At 29.6% G+C, this 25873-nt stretch overlaps 1 protein-coding gene across 1 annotated transcript in view; it reads right to left on the minus strand.

Annotated features, from left to right (window-relative positions):
• The window catches only part of LOC142241331 (terminal nucleotidyltransferase 5C), a 510769-nt gene that overhangs the window by 469330 nt on the left and 15566 nt on the right, over positions 1-25873 (minus strand). The window contains exon 2 of the mRNA XM_075313094.1: positions 10283-11584. Within this exon, the coding sequence (XP_075169209.1) occupies positions 10283-11425 (1143 nt within the window). The 5' untranslated portion in view covers positions 11426-11584. The remainder of the gene's footprint in view (positions 1-10282; positions 11585-25873) is intronic.

Consider the following 25873-nt stretch of genomic DNA (forward strand, 5'->3'; position numbering starts at 1 on the left):
AATTAAGTTTGTCTATATTAATATAGGCCATGTCACTTTTTAGTTAGTTGACATTGGCCTACACCATGAAATACACATGACTATCAATTTCCATTCGAGATTGTCTATGAAAAAGCTTAGTATTTTCGCATATATATGAATGGATGTGTGTGAAGATAAATTCGAATTTGAAATTTGCAGCAAAAACTTAGCCGAGACACAAACCAACACTAAAAATATTTTTCAAATTCGAATTTAGGATTTCAAATTCGAATTTGGATTTTTAGTATTTGGCTTATTATTTAAAAACTAAGCCGCGTGCGATATAGGCTCATTGGAAAGGGCTTGAGCTCAGCTTTCATAATCACAAAAGTCTTCATTAGAAAAGTATTTGTGAAAAGCGAAAATTTGAAAACAAAATTTTCATCAAATTTTTACAACGGGCCCACTGTGCCAAAACTAAGCCGCGTGCGGTATAGAGACTAGGTTCATTGGAAAGGGCTTGAGCTCAGCTTTCATAATCACAAAAGTCTTCATTAGAAAAGTATTTGTGAAAAGCGAAAATTTGAAAACAAAATTTTCATCAAATTTTTACAACGGGCCCACTGTGCCACAACTAAGCCGCGTGCCATATAGAGACTAGGCTCATTGGAAAGGGCTTGAGCTCAGCTTTCATAATCACAAAAGTCTTCATTAGAAAAGTATTTGTGAAAAGCGAAATTTTGAAAACAAAATTTTCATCAAATTTTTACAACGGGCCCACTGTGCCAAAACTAAGCCGCGTGCGATATAGAGACTAGGCTCATTGGAAAGGGCTTGAGCTCAGCTTTCATAATCACAAAAGTCTTCATTAGAAAAGTATTTGTGAAAAGCGAAAATTTGAAAACAAAATTTTCATCAAATTTTTACAACGGGCCCACTGTGCCAAAACTAAGCCGCGTGCGATATAGAGACTAGGCTCATTGGAAAGGGCTTGAGCTCAGCTTTCATAATCACAAAAGTCTTCATTAGAAAAGTATTTGTGAAAAGCGAAAATTTGAAAACAAAATTTTCATCAAATTTTTACAACGGGCCCACTGTGCCAAAACTAAGCCGCGTGCGATATAGAGACTAGGCTCATTGGAAAGGGCTTGAGCTCAGCTTTCATAATCACAAAGTCTTCATTAGAAAAGTATTTGTGAAAAGCGAAAATTTGAAAACAAAATTTTCATCAAATTTTTACAACGGGCCCACTGTGCCAAAACTAAGCCGCGTGCGATATAGAGACTAGGCTCATTGGAAAGGGCTTGAGCTCAGCTTTCATAATCACAAAAGTCTTCATTAGAAAAGTATTTGTGAAAAGCGAAAATTTGAAAACAAAATTTTCATCAAATTTTTACAACGGGCCCACTGTGCCAAAACTAAGCCGCGTGCGATATAGAGACTAGGCTCATTGGAAAGGGCTTGAGCTCAGCTTTCATAATCACAAAAGTCTTCATTAGAAAAGTATTTGTGAAAAGCGAAAATTTGAAAACAAAATTTTCATCAAATTTTTACAACGGGCCCACTGTGCCAAAACTAAGCCGCGTGCGATATAGAGACTAGGCTCATTGGAAAGGGCTTGAGCTCAGCTTTCATAATCACAAAAGTCTTCATTAGAAAAGTATTTGTGAAAAGCGAAAATTTGAAAACAAAATTTTCATCAAATTTTTACAACGGGCCCACTGTGCCAAAACTAAGCCGCGTGCGATATAGAGACTAGGCTCATTGGAAAGGGCTTGAGCTCAGCTTTCATAATCACAAAAGTCTTCATTAGAAAAGTATTTGTGAAAAGCGAAAATTTTAAAACAAAATTTTCATCAAATTTTTACAACGGGCCCACTGTGCCAAAACTAAGCCGCGTGCGATATAGAGACTAGGCTCATTGGAAAGGGCTTGAGCTCAGCTTTCATAATCACAAAAGTCTTCATTAGAAAAGTATTTGTGAAAAGCGAAAATTTGAAAACAAAATTTTCATCAAATTTTTACAACGGGCCCACTGTGCCAAAACTAAGCCGCGTGCGATATAGAGACTAGGCTCATTGGAAAGGGCTTGAGCTCAGCTTTCATAATCACAAAAGTCTTCATTAGAAAAGTATTTGTGAAAAGCGAAAATTTGAAAACAAAATTTTCATCAAATTTTTACAACGGGCCCACTGTGCCAAAACTAAGCCGCGTGCGATATAGAGACTAGGCTCATTGGAAAGGGCTTGAGCTCAGCTTTCATAATCACAAAAGTCTTCATTAGAAAAGTATTTGTGAAAAGCGAAAATTTTAAAACAAAATTTTCATCAAATTTTTACAACGGGTCCACTGTGCCAAAACTAAGCCGCGTGCGATATAGAGACTAGGCTCATTGGAAAGGGCTTGAGCTCAGCTTTCATAATCACAAAAGTCTTCATTAGAAAAGTATTTGTGAAAAGCGGAAATTTGAAAACAAAATTTTCATCAAATTTTTACAACGAGCCCACTGTGCCAAAACTAAGCCGCGTGCGATATAGAGGCTAGGCTCATTGGAAAGGGCTTGAGCTCAGCTTTCATAATCACATAAGTCTTCATTAGAAAAGTATTTGTGAAAAGCGGAAATTTGAAAATGCTTTTTCAACAAAATTTTTACAACGGGCCCACTGTGCCAAAACTAAGCCGCGTGCGACATAGAGACTAGGCTCATTGGAAAGGGCTTGAGCTCAGCTTTCATAATCACATAAGTCTTCATTAGAAAAGTATTTGTGAAAAGCGAAAATTTTAAAACAAAATTTTCATCAAATTTTTACAACGGGCCCACTGTGCCAAAACTAAGCCGCGTGCGATATAGAGGCTAGGCTCATTGGAAAGGGCTTGAGCTCAGCTTTCATAATCACATAAGTCTTCATTAGAAAAGTATTTGTGAAAAGCGGAAATTTGAAAATGCTTTTTCAACAAAATTTTTACAACGGGCCCACTGTGCCAAAACTAAGCCGCGTGCGATATAGAGACTAGGTTCATTGACCACGACCTTGTGTATGCAAGGCATGCTAACCATATCACCACGGTGGCTCCCGAATGACAAGGAACTTCATTTTCATAGTCGAATCCGAACGGAGTTTCATATTTCGATGAAACCATTTAGAGAAGCTTTGCAATACTCAGAAATGTCAACTTTTTAGTGTTTGGTAGGTGGGATTGAACCCGTCATCCCCAGTATTCAGGACGGGCATGCTAACCATTGCACCACGGTGGCTTTTGTAAAAAATCTAATGTTGACAAAATTTTCCATAGAAAAAAGTATAGAAATAAAATTTTGTCAACATTTTATTTCTATAGAAAGATTTGTGAAATTTTATTTCTATAGAAATAAACATTTTCTATAAAAATAAAATTTTGAAAAAATTTTCTACAGAAATAAAATTTTAACAAAATTTTCTATAGAAATAAAATTTTGACGAACTTTTCTATAGAAATAAAATTTTGACAAACTTTTCTATAGAAATAAAATTTTGACAAAATTTTCTATGAAAATAAAATTTTGACAAAATTTTCCATAGAAATAAAATTTGACAAAATTTTCTATAGAAATAAAATTATGACAAAAATTTCTATAGAAATAAAATTTTGACAAACTTTTCTATAGAAATAAAATTTTGACAAACTTTTCTATAGAAATAAAATTTTGACAAAATTTTCTATGAAAATAAAATTTTGAAAAAAATTTCTATAGAAATAAAATTTTGACAAAACTTTCTATAGAAATAAAATTTTGACAAAACTTTATATAGAAATAAAATTTTGACAAAATTTTGTATAGAAATAAAATTTTGACAAAATCGTCTATAGAAATAAAATTTTGAAAAAAATTTCTATAGAAATAAAATTTTGACAAAATTTTCTATAGAAATAAAATTTTGACAAAATTGTCCATAGAAATAAAATTTTGAAAAAATTTTCCATATAAATAAAATTTTGAAAAAATTTCTACAGAAATAAAATTTTGACAAAATTTTCTATAGAAATAAGATTTTGACAAAATTTTCTATAGAAATAAAATTTTGACAAAATTTTTTATAGAAATACAATTTTGACAGAATTTTCTATAGAAATAAAATTTTGACAAAATTCTCTATAGAAAAAAAAATTGACAAAATTTTCTATAGAATTAAAATTTTGACAAACTTTTCGATAGAAATGAAATTTTGACAAAACGTTCTAACATATATAAATGTTGACAAAATTTTCTATAATTCAACTGAAATCAAAGCAATAAGAAATAAATATAATTTGGACAAAATTTTCTATAGAAAAACCATGTTTTGAATGAACCATGTTTTGAATGAACTACAAGAGTAGCTTAAGCAGCAGAGGAAAAGCGTGTTTGTCAAATTTATTTGGGAGTTTTTTTTTAATTTTTAATTTGTCGTAAATTTATGTTCAAATTTTAGTAGATTATTTTTGGCATTACGAAGCAGTTTCAACATTTTCTTTTACATACAAAATGAGCCCTTTTTTAAGAAATGTATGTTATTTTCATTTTTTAATTCAATTGGCAGTTCATTAAATAATTTAAACCTATTATATAATAATAAATATAAAAAATTAACTCTTAAACTATTGCAAAAAAATATTTCTTATGCTGGTAAAATAATTATAAATAAATAAATAATAGAAAATTATACAATTGATTGTCTCTAATAAAAAATTTAGTTTTCTACCAAAATCAATCAAATTTTTAATTGAAGCAATTAAAAATTAAGTGAAAGTGGCGAAGAAAACAATTGCTTTTTTAACCAAGAATATTTTTTATTTCTAATTACTTCTACGATTAATACTATCGTGATTGATCAGTTAAAAGTTTAATTGGAAATACGTTGGTAGTATTTTTTTCTGTGCATGGTCTACTATGAGTTTTTTTATTAATTTTTAGGTTTTTGCACAAAAAACTTTGTTTACTTTTTTATCACGAAATTAATTGAACTAATTAAAAAATTAATCGACACTATTATTTATTTGTAGTTTAATTAATTATAAATGAGTAATGATACAATAAACAGTTTATTGGCATAATTTAAAAATTAATTGAATCAACACTACAATTGATTGTAAATTCCGAATTAATTAAGTATTTTTGTAATTTGTGATTGATGCTATCTACTTCTTTATGTAAGCAATTTCAATAAAAATAAAATTGCTTCGGTGAAAAAATAGTGTTTTGCTATCGTAATCAATTACACTTTTAATGGAATCAATTGGATTTAATTGAATTAATTACATTTGCGGACAAAATGATTCGGAACCGCGAATCAACAAAATCTTCATTACGCAGCAAAAATACCACCAATATATTTTAAGTTAAAGTTTTAATTAATAATTTAATTTAAAACCTATTTAATCACAATTTAATTGATTTCATTATTTATTTAGTTAAAACAAAAATCAATTGCATAATCGAATTGGAACAACTAATTTTTAGTTGTTATAGATGATTGATATTATCATTTTCGTGATAGAAAAAAATTTAATTAAAAATTGATTGGAGCAATTAATTTTGCGATATATCAAAATTTTATTTTTCGCATGCAAACGCAGTGAACATAAAAGTTTATTGATAAATATCAGCTGTTCCCAAAGTGTGAGTCCTACGCAGAAAAAATATCTTCAACACATTTCCTTTGAAAAAGTTGATAGAAGTTGAAAAATTTTCCAATTAATAAATTAATTGATGCAATTAACTTTTTAATCAAGATGGAAACATTAAATTAATTAATAATCTTAAAATTTTTAAGTAAAAAACTAATTGATACAATTAACTTTTTAATGAAAAAATTAATTGATCAATTAAATTTTTAATTTACTCATTTAAAAAATCAATTCAAATTTGCTCTTAACATCAATTAATTTTTTTAATGCCATTTTCGATTGATTTAAGAAATTTCAATTAAATAATTAAATGTATCAATTAATTTCGTGATTGAATTAGAAAAAAAACATTTTTGTGTGTATACAAAAAGAATATTGACAATATTGAGAAATTGTTTATCCTTTAAATAAAACTTTAAAATTTAATTACATCTATATGGTGAAGACTATTGTGGGTCTGAAAGCTGAGCTCAAGCCCTTTCCAATGAGCCTAGTCTCTATATCGCACGCGGCTTAGTTTTGGCACAGTGGGCCCGTTGTAAAAATTTGATGAAAATTTTGTTTTCAAATTTTCGCTTTTCACAAATACTTTTCTAATGAAGACTTTTGTGATTATGAAAGCTGAGCTCAAGCCCTTTCCAATGAGCCTAGTCTCTATATCGCACGCGGCTTAGTTTTGGCACAGTGGGCCCGTTGTAAAAATTTGATGAAAATTTTGTTTTCAAATTTCCGCTTTCCACAAATACTTTTCTAATGAAGACTTATGTGATTATGAAAGCTGAGCTCAAGCCCTTTCCAATGAGCCTAGTCTCTATATCGCACGCGGCTTAGTTTTGGCACAGTGGGCCCGTTATAAAAATTTGATGAAAGTTTTGTTTTCAAATTTTCGCTTTTCACAAATACTTTTCTAATGAAGTCTTTTGTGATTATGAAAGCTGAGCTCAAGCCCTTTCCAATGAGCCTAGCACGCGGCTTAGTTTTTAAATAATAAGCCAAATACCAAAAATCCAAATTCGAATTTGAAATCCCAAATTCGAATTTGAAAAATATTTTTGGTGCTGGTTTGTGTCTCGGCTAAGTTTTTGCTGCAAATTTCAAATTCGAATTTATCTTCACACACATTATGAATGGGCCCTTCCATACGATCAGTAATTACTGAAAAATACCCATAATTTCGAAATAGTGTTAGATCAATTACTGGTACATAGTATGAAGGGGATTTTTTTTTATTTTGCCTTATCATTTTTTCTAGGAAAAGACCCAAGATTCAAATGAAAAAGCTATAATTTGTAAATTTATTATTGTTCAACTTAGATGTGTACATTTTTGTCTAAATAAATATGATGATATTTTTTAAGATTTGTTATCATGAAATGGTATTAAATAGGGAAAGAATGAACATTTTGCTTTTATAGGAAATTTATGCACAGTTCTAACTCTATCGAAAAATTTGCAAAAATTTTATCTCTATAGAAATATTTGCCAACATTTTGTCTCTATAGAAAATTTTGTCAAAATTTTATATCTATAGAAAATTTTGTTAAAATTTTATCTCTATAGAAAATTTTGTCAAAATTCTATTTCTATAGAAAATTTTGTCAAAATTTCATCTCTATAGAAAATTTTGTGAAAATTTTATTTCAATCGAAAATTTTGTGAAAATTTTATTTCTATAGAAAATTTTCTAAAATTTTTTGTCAATAGAGCATTTTGTGGAAATTTTATCTTTATAGAAAATGTTGTCAAAATTTTATCTCTAAGAAATTTTTGTCGAAATTGTAGCTCTATAGAAAATGTTTGCAAAATTTCATCTCTAAATACACACAAAAATTTTTTTCTGATTCAATCACGAAATTAATTGATTCAATTAATTTTTTAATTGAAATGTCTTCAATCACAGAAATGATAGTATCAATCAAAGAATTAATTGGAAGTCATTTAAAAAATTATATGATCCAATTAAAAAATTAATTGATACTGTTAATTTTTGTGATTGATTTTTCTTTCAATTAAAAAATTTGTTGAATCAATTAAATTTTTAATTGAATATTGAATATGTGAACATTTTTTTCTGTGTGGAAAATGTTTGCAAATTTTATCTCTGTAAAAAATTATTGCACAATTTTATATCAATAGAAAAATTTTGCAAAATTTTATCTCTATAGAAAATTTTTCTCAAAATTTTATCTCTATAGAAAATGTTTGCAAAAGTTTATCTCTATAGAAAATTTTGTTAAAATTTTTGTTTCCTTGGAAATTTTTCTCAAAATTTTATTCCTATAGACAATTTTTGCAAAATTTTATTTTTATACAAAATTTTTGCAAATTTTTATCTCTTTCGAAAATTTTTGCAAAATTTTCAGTCTATAGAAAATATTGGCAAAATTTTAGTTCTATAGAAAATTTTCGCAAAAATTTATTTCGATAGAAAATTTTTGCAAATTTTTATCTCTACAGACAATTTTTGCAAAAGTTTATCAAAATGTTAATTGCAAAGAAATTTTTATAAAAATTTTATATCTAGAGCAAATGTTGTCAAAATTTTAGCTCTATAGAAAATTTTATATCTGTAGAAAATTTTGTCAAAATTTTATATCTCTAGAAATTTTTGTCAAAATTTTATTTCTATAGAAAATTTTGTCAAAATTTTATTTCTATAGAAAATTTTGTCAAAATTTTATTGCTACAGAAAATTTTTGCAAAATTTTAGTTCTATAGAAAATTTTATCTCTAAAGAAAATTTTGTCAACATTTTATCTCTATAGAAAATTGTTGCACAATTTTATCTCTATAGAAAATTTTGCTAAAATTTTATTTTATTTTATTTTATTTCATTTTAATAGAAAATTGTTGCAAAATTTTATTTCTATAGAAAATTTCTGCAAAATTTTATTTCTATAGAAAATTTTTGGGAAATTTTTAGTCTATAGAAAATATTGTCAAAATTTTATTTCTATAGAAAATTTTGTCAAAATTTTATTTCCATGGAAAATTTTGTCAAAATTTTATTTCTACAGAAAATTTTTGCAAAATTTTAGAGCTATAAAACATCTTATCTCTAAAGAAAATTTTGTAACATTTTATCTCTATAGAAAATTGTTGCAAAATTTTATCTCTATAGAAAATTTTGTTAAAATTTTATTTCAATGGAAAAATTTTCTCAAAATGTTATTTCTATAGAAAATTTTTGCAAAATTTTATTTTAATAGAAAATTGTTGCAAAATTTTATTTCTATAGAAAATTTCTGCAAAATTTTATTTCTATAGAAAATTTTGTCAAAATTTTATTTCCATGGAAAATTTTGTCAAAATTTTATAACTCTAGAAAATTTTGTCAAAATTTTATATCTCTAGAAAATTTTGTCAAAATTTTATTTCTATAGAAAATTTTGTCAAAATTTTATATCTCTAGAAAATTTTGTCAAAATTTTATTTCTATAGAAAATTTTTTCAAAATTTTATTTCCATGGAAAATTTTGTCAAAATTTCATTTCTATAGAAAATTTTGTCAAAATTTTATTTCTATGGAAAATATTGTCAAAACTTTATTTCTACAGAAAATTTTTGCAAAATTTTAGTGCTATAAAAAATTTTATCTCTAAAGAAAATTTTGTCAACATTTTTATCTCTATAGAAAATTTTGTTAAAATTTTATTTCAATGGAAGTGTTTCTCAAAAAGTTATTTCTATAGAAGTTATAGCCTATAGTTATAGTCTATAGAAAATATTGTCAAAATTTTAGTTCTATGGAAAATAATTGTAAAATTTTATTTATCTCTAGAAAATTTTATATCTCTAGAAAATTTTGTCAAAATGTTATTTCTATAGAAAACTTTGTCAAAATTTTATTTCCATGGAAAATTTTGTCAAAATTTTATTTCTACAGAAAATTTTTGCAAAATTTTAGTGCTATAAAAAATTTTATCTCTAAAGAAAATTTTGTCAACATTTTATCTCTATAGAAAATTGTTGCTAAATTGTATCTCTATAGAAAATTTTGTTAAAATTTTAATTTCAATGGAAATTTTTCTCAAAATGTTATTTCTATAGAAAATTTTTGCAAAATTTTAGTTCAATAGAAAATTGTTGCAAAATTTTATTTCTGTAGAAAATTTTTGCAAAATTTTATTTCTATAGAAAAATTTTGCGAAATGTTCAGTCTATAGAAAATATTGTCAAAATTTTTTGTTCTATGGAAAATAATTGTAAAATTTTATTTATCTCTAAAAAATGTTGTCAAAATTTTATATCTCTAGAAAATTTTGTCAAAATTTTATTTGTATAGAAAATTGTTGCAAAATTTTATCTCTATAGAAAATTTTGTTAAAATTTTATTTCAATGGAAATTTTTCTCAAAATTTTATTTCTATAGAAAATTTTTGCAAAATTTTATTTTAATAGGAAATTGTTGCAAAATTTTATTTCTATAGAAAATTTTTGCAAAATTTTATTTATATAGGAATTTTTTGCAAAATTTTATCTCAATACCCAATTTTTGGCAAAATTTAATCTCTATAGAAAATGTTTTCAAAATTGTATTTCTTTAGAAAATTTGTCAGAATTTCCTTGTAATCAACAAAAAAATAATTCGAAGTCATACTGTGACTTTCATAATATTGGGTTTATTTTTAATATTTTTTTTTTTATAATTTAAAAAAATATGTAACCAACTTACCTGCATTATGGGATACGTGATGCGTCCTTTCCCTAGACGTTCAATTATCACCATTTTCTCGGCATCGGCTATAACAGCTGCTATATTGGATGAGGCCAAAATTGGTTTAGCTGGCGCTTCGATAGGTACAAAATTCTTATTACGCTCGGCAAAGTGACGATCAAATGAACTACGTCGATCACTTTGTGAGCGATGATAATGATGGCGATTTCCAGAGGACGATGATGAGCCATATGATTTTTGGGTTAAATCGCCATTTGAGGAATATCGTGATGAGTTGACATACGATTTGGATTTACGATATTGTTTGGGATTTTGGTTATATCCACCACCACCAGCACCCATCATCGATGACGTCGAGGTTGTAGAGGACATGGATTGTTCCATAAGCTCATTTAACGCTGACGCTGATGTGGGCTTTTGGCATTTGGCACAGGATTTTGTGAGAGCTGCAGTCAACAGATCAGCCGGATTGATGGTCGTGGTTTTGTCTTTATTGTGATTGACCTGTTTGCCAGTATTATTGTGATTGATTTCCTGATTTTGACCCCCTTTATTAGACGATGACTGTCTGGACGGTTTGCTCTTGTGACGAGGCAATGGTAAATTCTCATTAAATGCAGCCAAAGGTTGGGGTTTATTGTAGGTCTTTTTCGAACTGCCCACAGTCTGTGAGTAACTATGCGAAGAGTTACGATACGATGTGGATTTGACAAATTTCCCCGATTTATTGGGGGCATCATTTTCAGCATTACTATTCTGTTGCTGCTCTTTTTTCGATTTTTGTGACTTTTGCCCTGCCTGTGTTTTCTGTGCCGATTGTGTGGATTTATTTTGATTTTTATTGGAGTTGCCATTGGTGGCACTGTTACGACCTTTTTGATTATTTCCGCCGTTTTTGTTATTGCTTTGAGCCTTCTGTTGTGATTGTGAATTGGTTTTATTCGGTTTTTGGATCTGCTGTGATTGTGATTGAGTATCATTGTGTGACTTTTGTGATTGGGGGGTGTCGTTCAATGTGGAGTTTGCTGTCGAGTTGCCGTTTTCATTTTGTGTGGTTTTGGATGACTGTGCAGCAGTGGCAGTTTGTTCTCCCTGTTGCTTGACCGTCATCTTTGACGGTTTATTACTACTATTCACCATAATTACTCCGTTTTCTGTAATTTCAAATGTGTTATTGAAATTTTGTAAAGCTTCGATATACTTCGATACGTTTTGGAGTATATTGGAGGATTTCGTCTTGAGTATTACGTCCGGCTGAAGTTTTGCTTTGGTGTCTTTCTTTTCGTTCGTTTAATAAACCTAAAAGATAAAACAAAGTATGAACAACATTAAAAATCGGTTGAAACCAGTGAGGCGATGCTTCTATAATAGAGCTAATTGTATCCGAACTTTTGAGCTCTTAAGGCCTTAAAATTAAAACTCAATAATGTTTACCAAAAAAAAAAAAAAAAAAAAAAACAAAAAAAAATTGGTTGATTTCCTTTTAGATGAGAAATAATATCTGAGATTAAGAAAATCAGAGCCTATAATCAAGATAATTCGGATAAAGAGCGTCGTTCAAGACTTGTATTGGATGAAAGATATCTAAAAGTAGGGCCTATACAACCAGAGTTACCATTGAGAAACTGACACAAGATGTGTAGGTTCACTATAAGCTGATCTAAATTTTGTATATAACGGTCCATGTTTGGATATATTCCGCATATAGACCAATATCCCATTGTGATTTCTTGACAACATGGATATCGCCATTTTCATCAGATTTGCTTGAAATATAAAATCCGGAGGTATTTTAGGTCCACTAGAATTTTTTGAAATACGAAATCTGTGGGAATTTTAAATAAACAACGAGCTGTACAAAATGTGGTCTATATCAGCCCATGTTTTGTTATAGCCCCCATACAAATCGGAATTGATTTTCTTACAATTTAAAATGAATGGCTTAAAAAGGATGTTCCTCGCTTCATTACTACCGCACAATGGGCACCAATATCTGTGGATCTTAATCACGGTTGCCACTCGAGCCAAAACATAATCTTTGCAAAAATTTGGCTCTATGAAACATTTTAGTTGTATAGAATATTTTGTTAAAATTTTATTTCTATAGAAAATTTTGTCAAAATTTTATTTCTACGAAAACTTTGTCAAAATTATATTTCTATAGAAAATTTTGTCAAAATTTTATTTCTAAGAAAACTTTGTCAAAATTTTATTTCTATAGAAAATTTTGTCAAAATTTTATTTCTATAGAAAATTTTGTCAAAATTGTATTTCTATAGAAAAGTTTGTCAAAATTTTATTTCAATACAAAAATTTGTCAAAATTTTATTTCCATAGAAGGTTTTTTTCAAAATTTTATTTCTATAGAAAATGTTGTCAAAATTTTATTTTTGTCAAATTTTTTGTCTATAGAAAATTTTGTCAAAACTTTATTTTTATAGAATATGTTGTCAAAATTTTAGTTCTATAGAAAATTTTGTCCAAATTTTATTTCTAAGAAAACTTTGTCAAAATTTTATTTCTATAGAAAATTTTTTCAAAATTTTATTTCTATAGAAAATTTTGGCAAAATGTTATTTCTTTAGAAAATTTTGTCAAAATTATATTTCTATAGAAAATGTAAAAAATTTATTTCTAAGAAAACTTTGCCAAAATTTTATTTCTATAGAAAATCTTGTCAAAATTTTATTTCTATAGAATATTTTGTCAAAATTTTATTTTTGTCAATTTTTTTCTATAGAAAATTTTGTCCAAATTTTTATTCCTATAAAAAATTTTGTCAAAATGTTATTTCTATAGAACATTTTGTTGAAATTTTATTTCTATAGAAAATGTTGTCAAAATTTTATTCCTACAAAAAAATTTGTCAAAATTTTATTTCTATAGAAAATTTTGTCAAGATTTTATTTCTATAGAAAATTTTGTCAAAATTGTATTTCTCTAGAAAATTTTATCAAAATTTCATTTCTATATAAAATTTTGTTAAAAATTTATTTCTATAGAAAATTTTGTCAAAATTGTATTTCTATGGAAAATGTTGTCAAAATTTTATTTCTATAGAAAATTTTGTCAAGATTTTATTTCTATAGAAAATTTTGTCAAAATTGTATTTCTATAGAAAATTTTATCAAAATTTCATTTCTATAGAAAATTTTGCCAAAATTTTATTTCTATAGAAAATTTTGTCAAGATTTTATTTCTATAGAAAATTTTGTTAAAAATTTATTTCTATAGAAAATTTTGTCATAATTGTATTTCTATGGAAAATCTTGTCAAAATTTTATTCCCATAGAAGGTTTTTTCAAAATTTTATTTCTATAGAAAATTTAGTTAAAAATTTATTTCTATAGGAAATGTTGTCAAAATTTTATTTTTGTCAATTCTTTTTATATAGAAAATTTTGTCAATTTTTTTTTTATTTTGATTATTAATTTTGTTCGGCTTGAGGTCATAGAAACAATCCATTATTGATTTGTTTTAATATTTATTTCCAATATTTCGGTTAGTGCCGCTAACCATCTTCTGGGATTTTGTATCTACATAAAATACAAAAATTAAATTACTTTTAATGTTCACAAATCTCAATATTATTTTAGATATAATATATTGAAATAACTAAATATTAATACAAATCAATAATCGATTGTTTCTATGACCTCAAGCCGAACAAAATTAATAATCAGAATAAACATAAAATAGGTCAACAACACTCAAAAATATTTTTAAAATTTTATTTTTATAGAAAATGTTGTCAAAATTTTAGTTCTATAGAAAATTTTGTCCAAATTTTATTTATATAGAACATTTTGTCCAAATTTTATTCCTTTAAAAAATTTTGTCAAAATTTTAATTCTATACAACCATTTTTGCAAACTTTTATATCTATAGAAAATCTTTGCAAAATTTTATTTCTACAGAAAATTTTGTTAACATTTTATTTCTATAGAGCATTTTTTTTTAATTTTATTTCTATAGAAACTCTTGTCAACATTTTATGTCTAAAGAAGATTTTGTCCAAATTCTACTTCTGTACAAAATTTTTGGAAAATTTAGAAATAAAATTTTGTCAAAATTGTATTTCTATAGAAAATGTTGTCAACATTTTATTTCTATAGAAAATTATGTAAAAAATGTATTTCTATAGAAAATTTTGTCAAAATTTTATTTCTATAGAAAATTTTGTCAAAATTTATTTCGATTGAAAATTTTGTCAGAATTTTATTTCGTTAGAAAATTTTGTCAGAATTTTATTTCGTTAGAAATTTTATTTCTACAGAAAATTTTGTTAACATTTTATTTCTATAGAGCATTTTTTTTAAATTTTATTTCTATAGAAACTGTTGTCAACATTTTATGTCTAAAGAAGATTTTGTCCAAATTCTACTTCTGTACAAAATTTTTGGAAAATTTAGAAATAAAATTTTGTCAAAATTTTATTTCTATAGAAAATTTTGTCAAAATTTTATTTCTATAGAAAATTTTGTCAAAATTTATTTCGATAGAAAATTTTGTCAGAATTTTATTTCGTTAGAAAATTTTGTCAGAATTTTATTTCGTTAGAAAATTTTGTCAAAATTTTATTTCTATAGAAAATGTTGTCAACATTTTATTTCTATAAAAAATTATGTCAAAAATTTATTTCTATCGAAAATTTTGTCAAAATTTTATTTCTATAGAAAATTTTGACAAAATTTTATTTCGTTAGAAAATTTTGTCAATTATTTTTCTATAGAAAATTTTGTAGAAATTTTATTTCCATAGAGAGCTTTTTAAAATTTTATTTCTATAGAAAATTTTTTCAAAATTTTAATTCCATACAAAATTTTTTCAAAATTTTATTTCCATTGAAAGTTTTTTTTCAAAAATTTATTTCTATAGAAGATTTTGTCCAAATTTTAATTCTATAGAATATTTTTTCAAAATTTTTTTTTCCATAGAAAGTTTTTTTCAAAATTTTATTTCTATAGAAAATTTTGTCAAGATTTTAATTCTATAGAATATTGTGTCAAAATTGTATTTCTATAGAAAATTTTATCAAAATTTCATTTCTATAGAAAATTTTGTTAAAAATTTATTTCTATAGAAAATTTTGTCAAAATTGTATTTCTTTTCCATAGAAAAATTTTCAAATTTTCAAAATTTTATTTCCATAGAAGTTTTTTTTTTCAAAAGTTTCTTTCTATAGAAAATTTTGTCCAAATTTTAATTCTATAGAATATTTTGTCAAAATTGTATTTCTATAGAAAATTTTGTCAAAATTGTATTTCTATGAAAAATCTTGTCAAAATTTTATTTCTATAGAAAATTTTTATAAATATTTCATTTCTATTGAAAATTTTGTCAAAATATTATTTCTAAAGAATATTTTGTCCAAATTCTATTCCTATAGAAAATTTTTGGAAATTTTTAGTTCTATAGAAAATTTTGTCACAATTTTATTTCTATAGAAAATTTTGTCAAAATTATATTTCTATAGAAAATTTTGTCAAAATTTTATTTCTGTAGAAAGTATGTGAAGTATTTTTTAGTTGGAGAGAAATATTTTGCTAAATCTACCAAAACATCAAGAATTCTATCAATCTAGCAAACAGTAAAGAGTCTGCCATATATTGTAGAATTCTACCAACTGTGATCTCAATCCATAGGACTTTTGCGCCTGGGACATTTAGCTTGGCACTAAAACATACAAAAGAGTCGATCATCTCAAGATGGTACTTCGCCGGAAGTACCGGCGGAATGCCGCAGAGACACTTCGTGTTGTGTGTAATGGCTTTGTCGGCCGTTTGAAGGCCATAATTTGGACAAAAGTTAGCCAAAACGAAAAAATTTAAACTTAATCTAAATTTTGAGGTTATCTCCGAAATTCTTTCCTTTTGAACAATAAAATTAAAAAAGAAATAAAAAATATAGCGCTTTATTATTTTTTTCTTTTTGCATTATTTACCCTGTGGTAAGGGCACTTTAAGGGCAAGGCATTTGAAAAACACATCGACTCAAATTCCATGAGATTATGTTGGCAGAGACAACTAGGGCCTTAGTTTTGCACTGACAAAACTGTGTCTTAATCTGAATTGTATTTCAGAAAAAGACGTTCAGTGTTGTCTAAACACAATCATATGGTAAAATTATATGTTATATACTATTTTAAATATTGTCTAGCTTTTCTATACCACAACCAGTGACAATTGTTTATACAAATGTTTGTACTACAAAAAAAAACACGGCACACATACTCAGAAAATAAAAAAAAAAGCAAAAACATCTGAAAATGTTTTATCCTAAAAAAAAAAACTAGAATAAACAAAAAACAAACTATGTACAAAAACAAACTAAATATGATCAACACTAGGAATACAATGAAAGAAATATAGGTATATATGGAAAGTACATTTTCTAAGATTATTCCAGATAAATGTTTTTTTTTTTGTTTTTATTTATGAACCAATAAACACCTTTGTATTATTATTTGTACACTTAGTTAGTCAGCTAATCTTTGATTTGTTTTTACAGGGTATCGCAAATGTGATTTATTGCCAATATTATGAAATATCAATACAACTCTCAATCTCTCTGGTAATTGTTTGTGTTTACTCTGTCTCTATATCTTCCTCTCTCATTATCTCATCCAGTGATATTTTTCTCAATTTCATCCCTGCGTCATGGAATATATTCACTTCATAAGCTCACACATTGATAATTCGCACACTCACACATTGATAATTCGCTCTTATAAACACATTCTAGCATTTTCATGTATATATGTATGTATGTATTTTGCATAAAATATACCATGTGTATGAATATTTGCAGCCTTTTTATACCCACCACCATATAGGATGTGGATGGCGGCACAATAAATTTGTCATTCCGTTTGTAACACATTGAAATATCAATTTCCAACTATATAAAGTATGTATATATATATATATATATATATATATATATATATATATATATATATATATATATATATATATATATATATATATATATATATATATATATATATATATATATATATATATTCTGGATCGGAGAGAAAATCTAAGAAGGTCTAAAGATTTCGGTAGGATGGTAGAAGTCTTTACCCAGAGAAGGAATATGATGACCTCAAACCTGTTTCAAGAGCACGGCGACCATGTAACATATTTGTCGCAAATATATTCTTTTCTCGTCAAACATAACATGGTCTCCGAAATCGGATAGATAATTTCCGAGAATATAACATGGATTCTACAAACATTTTACATATTTCAAAGCAACATTATGCTCTTGAAACATGGTTGGGGTGATCATATTCCTTCTCTGCATGTTGACAGTTTGGTTGATTTTATAAAATACCAGGATTTTACTTCTCAAAATTCTCGAAGCCTAATTATTTTTTGAAATTGTGTATTTTTATAAACACTAAACCTTAAAATTACAATTAGGTCCACTACCTGGAGTCGACTCCGGAGTCGGAGTCGAGGCTAATAAGAAATGCTGGAGTCAGAACTGGTTCTGACAATTGATTGAATGTCCATGGTCTTAGACCGAAATGTTTGTATGCCCAGGGCGGAAATACTGTCTTTGAGACATTTTCCCGACAATATCTGATTGATATCGTGAGGTCAAAGATTTCATGTCTTTAAAATACAAATGCAAGTTTTGCTTACCATAGAAGACGCATTTCTCTAATATAAAGTTTTTTTCCTTGTCCAAAAGTCGATAAACTTTTCAATGAAGTCGTATTGTCCTTATAATTAAGCGATTTGACTTAAAAATGGGTATCATAACATGAAAGAAAAAATGTTTGGGCTAAGGTCAACTTGACTTTAATAATTCAGAAAAGTTCTTTAAATTTAATGAAATTGTCTTTAAATTTGGTGTCTTTTTGCATCTTGGCTACAAAGCAAAAAATCGTTCAAATATATGACATGTTTTTCAACACTTTATTTTAAAGACGTTTTTTACTTGAAACATAGTATAATTTCTACTCGAAGTCGAGTCTTAATTTGGAAAATAAAGTTGTTGTTAACTCGCTTTTAAAGGACTTTGATAGCATATGAAGAAAAAAAGCTAAAAAAAGCGAAAAATTAAAATTTTCTTCCTAGAAGCAAGTACGCAAAACCCAAATTTAAAAGAGAATTGTGTCTTAAATGTATCCTTACTTGAATTCTCCGCTTCTTTGGCTCGGAATCAATACCAAAATTTTTAAAGTAAAGACAAAATCTTTGGAACCGGGCATGCTTTTTTTCAGTGCAAAATCGATGAAAACAAGCGCCAAGAGACTATTGACCGTTACCGGCTCGCACACTATTATCAAATTTTCCTCCGACCTCTTATCGGAGAAAACAAAATTCGGAAACTGCACGGAGAGAAAGAACGCAGTAAAAAATTTTCATGCATCCTTGCCACATTCCAGTCTAAATTTTTTTGTGCATCGGTAAGCTCTTGCACTTTTTGGAACTTCAACGGCTTTAATCCAAGCTTATTTTTCCATATCTGTTGCATCCGTTCTCGTGTTCAGCTCACGAGCAAGTTTTCTATAATGTAGCATGGATTTCGATCCAATCTCGGCTTCATTTTATGGATCATTTCTGGTGTTTTTACCGTCTTTTCGTTCACTTTGTCCAAGAAGATGCAACACTGCCAGTATCACGACAATTAGCAATGGTCCGGGAAACAAAAAATTTATTCACATATAAATGCTGATGAACTCTAACGATATCCACTCTTGGTTTTCCAGCGAAATATAAAGCATTCACTTGTCACGAATTCCATTACGAATAACTTTAATTCGGAAAGCAATAGAACAAAATCCTTTTGTAAGGTTATAAACAATAAAATGAATTGCCACTGGAATAAATCTGTAAGCAGTCAGACGAATGAATTAGAAATGACCGCAACCTGAAGTTGATTGCAATACATATCAGTCAAAATCTATGGTAAACCGACCCTTCGATTTGGTTTTTTGACCGTCTAGGTACCTCAATATTTATCCGATTAGGCTAAGATTGGAAATCTGTGGGTGTAAATCCAGAATAGTGGTATAGGTAGTGAACTTCTCTATTATCACTGAGTGTTGCCCGATTCAATGACAAGGGACCTCCTTTTTATAGCCGAGTCCGAACGGCGTTCAACATTGCTGTGAAACCACTCAGAAATGTCACCAGCATTACTGAGGTGGGATGGTTAGGCTAGGTTAGGTTATGTGGCAGCCCGATGTATCAGGCTCACTTAGACTATTCAGTCCATTGTGATACCACAGTGGTGAACTTCTCTCTTATCACTGGGTGCTGCCCGATTCCATGTTAAGCTCAATGACAAGGGACCTCCTTTTTATAGCCGAGTCCGAACGGCGTTCCACATTCCAGTGAAACCACTTAGAGAAGCTTTGAAACCCTCAGAAATGTCACCAGCATTACTGAGGTGGGATAATCCACCGCTGAAAAACTTTTTGGTGTTCGGTCGTAGCAGGAATCGAACCCACGACCCTGTGTATGCGAGGCGGGCATGCTAACTGTAAGTTAAGGACTGATCTCCTTAAGAGAGTATGTTTCACCTCAAATTCAATATATCACAAAGTAGCCCTCTAGAACGAGATTTTGCAAAGGGAATTAATACATTTTGTTGGGTATTTAAGATTCGGTGTGGCCGAACTTATGACCGTATATACTTGTTTAATAATTAATAATTTGCGTTGTTTAATAAACAAAATAATGCGACCAATCAATTGTTATTAAATATGCCTCATGAATCACTACGTCCACCGGTGGTTATTTTGCTCTCTACTCGTGGCATATGAATATTGGGTTGATGTGTATACTTGTAGATGGGTTAGTCGGTTGGCTGATGTGATGTGCTACCGATCTGATCGTTGTTATTATTTTTTTTTTTTTTGAAATACCCGCCTGCCGATCGTCCATATCGGCGTCAGTCCGCCAACCCAAAAGAATTATTTAATAACAATGATGACGCTTCTGTTGATGTAGCCGTGTGTATTTGTAGTATGTGCGATTATGTGATCATACTGTAATTGAATGGAAATTTATTCATTCACAATTAATATTCAAGAAGAATGCGATAGAGAGAGAGAGAGAGAGAGAGAGAGAGAGGCTATATGAGAATATTCCTAAGGCCAAATAGAAATGAGAGTATTCTTGATGCATAAACATTCTCTCTTGCAGATTTGCCCATCCTCAAGCATCACCCATCGGACGTCATCATATGTTATTTGACATTTGTGGAGATCTTCGAAAGACACAAATACAAATCGCCTCAATGATTCATTTTCTTAGTTCGAAAATGGTAGACAATAATATCGAGATAATTTTATCATAACTCGTCAACCCCACACTTACATCAGGTTAAAAAGCTTGTTGATGACTTTAGAACAATCGCGAATAGACTATTGAATAATCAACAATAAAATTATTCATATGATCTGTATCATTGTTGCGGTAGGCTATAAATGAATGCTAACGAATAAACAAAATGCATTTTTGTATGCTCGCTGTAGTTAGAGATTAGAAAATATTTGATACGGCTAAAAAAGTGCAAAAGTTATAATGTGTGACCAGAAACCTAATATACTGTTGAAGATAATTCGTTTCAAGACTTCCTGTATCCACGATATACATCTGTCGACCTCCGTTCATTTACTCATCAGTTTTATTAGGAGACTTGGGGATCTTCTCCATCCAGAGATGGGGATATCGAGCGCTTTGGTTAGGATAGCTTATAGTGACAGCCCGATATTTCAGGCTCACTTAGACTATTCAGTCCATTGTGATACCACAGTGGTGAACATCTCTCTTATCACTGAGTGCTGCCCGATTCTATGTACAGCTCAATGACAAGGGACCTCCTTTTTATAGGCGAGTCCGAACGGCGTTCCACATTAGGGTGAAACCACTTGGAGGAGCTTTGAAAAACTCAGAAATGTCATCAGCATAACATTTCTGAGGACTAGTCCAAGATGCGATTATCGTTCCTTTCTAAGTCCCCGGTCTAATAAAGAAAAACATATTTTTTGTCAAAATTCATTTTTTTTTTATTCAACATAGTTCCCTTCAAGAGCGATACAACGATTATAACGACCTTCCAATTTTTTGATACCATTTTGGTAGTACTCCTTCGGTTTTGCCTCAAAATAGGCCTCAGTTTCAGCGATCCTTTTGAGGTCTGAGAACAAGAAAAAGTCGCTGGGGGCCAAATCTGGAAAATACGGTGGGTGGGGAAGCAATTCGAAGCCCAATTCATGAATTTTTGCCATCGTTCTCAATGACTTGTGACACGGTGCGTTGTCTTGGTGGAACTACACTTTTTTCTTCTTCATATGGGGCCGTTTTGCCGCGATTTCGATCTTCAAACGCTCTAATAACCCCATATAATAGTCACTGTTGATGGTTTTTCTCTTCTCAAGATAATCGATAAAAAATTATTCCATCCGCATCCCAAAAAACAGAGGCCATTACTTTGCCAGCGGACTTTTAAGTCTTTCCACGCTTCGGAGACGGTTCACCGGTCGCTGTCCACTCAGCCGACTGTCGATTGGACTCAGGAGTGTAGTGATGGAGCCATCTTGTCACATATCGACGGAAAAACTCGAGTGTATTACGAGTTAACAGCTGCAAACACCGCTCAGAATCATCAATACGTTTTTGTTTTTGGTCAAATGTGAGCTCGCGCGGCACCCATTTTGCACAGAGCTTCCGCATATCCAAATATTGATGAATGATATGACCAACACGTTCCTTTGATATCTTTAAGGCCTCTGCTATCTCGATCAACTTCGTTTTACGTTCATTCAAAATCATTTTGTGGATTATTTTGATGTTTTCGTCGGTAACCACCTCTTTCGGGCGCCCACTGCGTTCACCATCCTCCGTGCTCATTTCACCACGCTTGAATTTTGCATACCAATCAGTTATTGTTGATTTCCCTGGGGCAGAGTCCGGAAACTCATTATCAAGCCAAGTTTTTTGCTTCCACCGTATTTTTTCCCTTCCGAAAACAGTATTTTATCAAAACACGAAATTCCTTTTTTTCCATTTTTTCCACAATAACAAAAGTTGCTTCACAAAAGACGCTCTATCTCACAAACTAATTGACTTACAGACGTCAAATTTTGACACGAATTATTTGAAGGTTGGTACTATATAAAAAGAATATGCATTTAATACTAGCGACGCCATCTATGTGTCAGACCGGGGACTTATCAGCAAACCTGTTACATTAGGGTTATATTGGACAGGAGAAAGAAGTTTAAGCTTAATATTAAAGAAACGGGTTTGAAAAGCTTTGGTAGCCTTGTACACGGCAATAGATATAAAGTGGGGACTAAAACCGAAAATTGTGCATTAGCTATACACGGCAGTGGTTAAAGCTATAATGATATATGATGTTCTGGTCTGGTGGCCGACACTTCAGCAGCCGACAAGTTTAGATAAAGTTCAGCGAATCGCGTCCTTGTGTATCTCAGGCGCATTCAGTAAGACAGGAACAAATTCCCTTAATGTTATGCTACATTGAATGACTGTACACTAATAGAAAAAATTACGTTCCATAGTCGTGAACGGGCGGTGACAAAATGAAACGGAAACGTTCACAAAAAAACAAAACGGAATGTTCCCAATTTCGTCCACGGGCGTTTACGATTTCATGAACGGCATCCATTTTTCTTTGGCCATGAGAAGTCTTAAAATAATCGTTAGACGTTATTATGGCACCTCCCTAGGTGGTGCAATGTGCTAAGGCGACTGTTAACGCGTACACCCTCAAAAAAAATCGCTTCTTTAACATATGTTCCAAACATATTTTGCAGGAAGCACATATATTATTGCATACTGCCGAAACATTAATATGTTTGTTTTATGTGAACATATTATGTGTTTGGAAGCATTTTGAGCCAAAAATATTATATGCTTGGAAGAATTTTTCCCAAACACGATTGTGCTCATTCCCTAACATACTCGTAATTTTCACTTCCACGATTTTTTTTAGTTATTTGCACCTTTCTCTGTAATACAAATAATGTTGAAGAAATTATTAACTTTTATAAATTTTTTAAATTTTACCTTTCGCCTGCACGGAGAATCGAACCGAGGACCATACAGTTTGTAAGCCAACACACTATCCACTGGGCTACGTAGCTGTTATAGTCACCAGTAGATAATTATCGTTTTAAGTTACATTTATATAGCATAGTTTGCAGCGCCCACGAGCCTATGCAAACATAACATTATTTAACAGAAACATACATTTGTTTGCCACGTGGAGCAGTGGTTAGCATGTCTGCCTTGCATGGAAAGGGTCGTGGGTTCAATCCCTGCTCCGACCGAACATTTTTTTTTGTTTTTTGTTTTTTTTTTTTAATTTACACATTTATATTTATACTATATTAATTTTTTTTAAATGAAACTTCGAAATGTGCGTTATTAAAGATTTATAGTCAGTAACAGTGCTTGATATAAACGAAATTGAAAGATTTTTGGATAAAATATTATTTTTTATTGCAAAAATAACAATCTTGTAATAAAAAACTGTTTTTGTACAAAACTTTAAAATTTGGAAGGAATTCAAAAACTAACAAAAGAAGAACGTGGAGTCGAGTATAAACATACATACATAATTTTATAATATAAACATAAATTTATTTAGGAGTGAACAGTTTTTTACTAGCATTTAACACTATCGCTCTAAAATTCCTTTTATTTTTCTTTAATAATTCATTTTAAAGAAAATAAACTTTTTAAATGGTTTTAGCTGTAAAACTCGAACTTAATGCCCGCTTTTATATTTGATGGTGTCCGTCAACTCATCGTGGACTACTTTTTAATAAAGAGGAACTAAAGTTTGTTTTTTTACATTTTACTGTGTAATTTTTCACTATTTCCTCCTTATTTCATTTTACTGTCCCAACTCTAAAAAGAGTATAGTTCCCTTTCGTTATTTTTATGAAGACCCCTGATTTCTTTTAACGAACCAAGAAAAAAATTGTGCCCATAATGCCAAAATGATAAACAAAACACATGTCCACACATACATAAAATGATGCTCTCAAGGCGAAAACATAAGCTGTTTGTTTTTCAAATGTCTATTCTCTTGGTTCAGAATGTATATTCTCTTTATTCAAATTAAATAATATTTAGACTTAAACATATCAAATTTTTGGCCTTATCATAAAACAGTTTTCCGAAACAACATACAAGCGGTTTCACAGAAATTGTTCTCTTTTGACTCTTTTGCTGTGTTATATTGATATCTTTCGTCAACTCTCCCGGTTTCCATCTCTATTTCACTCTTACTCTCTCTGTCGCTTTGAATAAAATATCACAACATATGTATGTTTAGTCGAAATTTGTAAATTTATAAAGGGTGATTTGTTAAGAGCTTGATAACTTTTTAAAAAAAAAAAAACGCATAAAATTTGCAAAATCTCATCGGTTCTTTATTTGAAACGTTAGATTGGTCCATGACATTTACTTTTTGAAGATAATTTCATTTAAATGTTGACCGCGGCTGCGTCTTAGGTGGTCCATTCGGAAAGTCCAATTTTGGGCAACTTTTTCGAGCATTTCGGCCGGAATAGCCCGAATTTCTTCGGAAATGTTGTCTTCCAAAGCTGGAATAGTTGCTGGCTTATTTCTGTAGACTTTAGACTTGACGTAGCCCCACAAAAAATAGTCTAAAGGCGTCAAATCGCATGATCTTGGTGGCCAACTTACCGGTCCATTTCTTGAGATGAATTATTCTCCGAAGTTTTCCCTCAAAATGGCCATAGAATCGCGAGCTGTGTGGCATGTAGCGCCATCTTGTTGAAACCACATGTCAACCAAGTTCAGTTCTTCCATTTTTGGCAACAAAAAGTTTGTTAGCATCGAACGATAGCGATCGCCATTCACCGTAACGTTGCGTCCAACAGCATCTTTGAAAAAATACGGTCCAATGATTCCACCAGCGTACAAACCACACCAAACAGTGCATTTTTCGGGATGCATGGGCAGTTCTTGAACGGCTTCTGGTTGCTCTTCACTCCAAATGCGGCAATTTTGCTTATTTACGTAGCCATTCAACCAGAAATGAGCCTCATCGCTGAACAAAATTTGTCGATAAAAAAAGCGGATTTTCTGCCAACTTTTCTAGGGCCCATTCACTGAAAATTCGACGTTGTGGCTCGTTAGTAAGTCTATTCATGATGAAATGTCAAAGCATACTGAGCATCTTTCTCTTTGACACCATGTCTGAAATCCCACGTGATCTGTCAAATACTAATGCATGAAAATCCTAACCTCAAAAGAATCACCCTTTATATGTTTGTATTCACACATATGATTTTTATGAAACATTCATGCCCCAAACATAATATATTCTAACATATTAACATAGATGTCCCAAACATTTAGTGTTAGTTCAGGAACATTACATGTTCGCACTTAAATATATTGTGGTTTAAAATCGTGCACGAAACACATTTTGTTTATATCGGAACATATGAAAAACATATTTTTCTAACAGTGTATGGTGCAGAAAACACAGGTTCGAGTTACGCTAGCGGAACTCTGTTTTTTAATTTTGTTTATACTCGTAAAGTCTTAACCACAA

The sequence above is a fragment of the Haematobia irritans genome, chromosome 5, assembly GCF_050003625.1.
Source record: "Haematobia irritans isolate KBUSLIRL chromosome 5, ASM5000362v1, whole genome shotgun sequence".
Lineage (NCBI taxonomy): Eukaryota > Metazoa > Arthropoda > Insecta > Diptera > Muscidae > Haematobia > Haematobia irritans.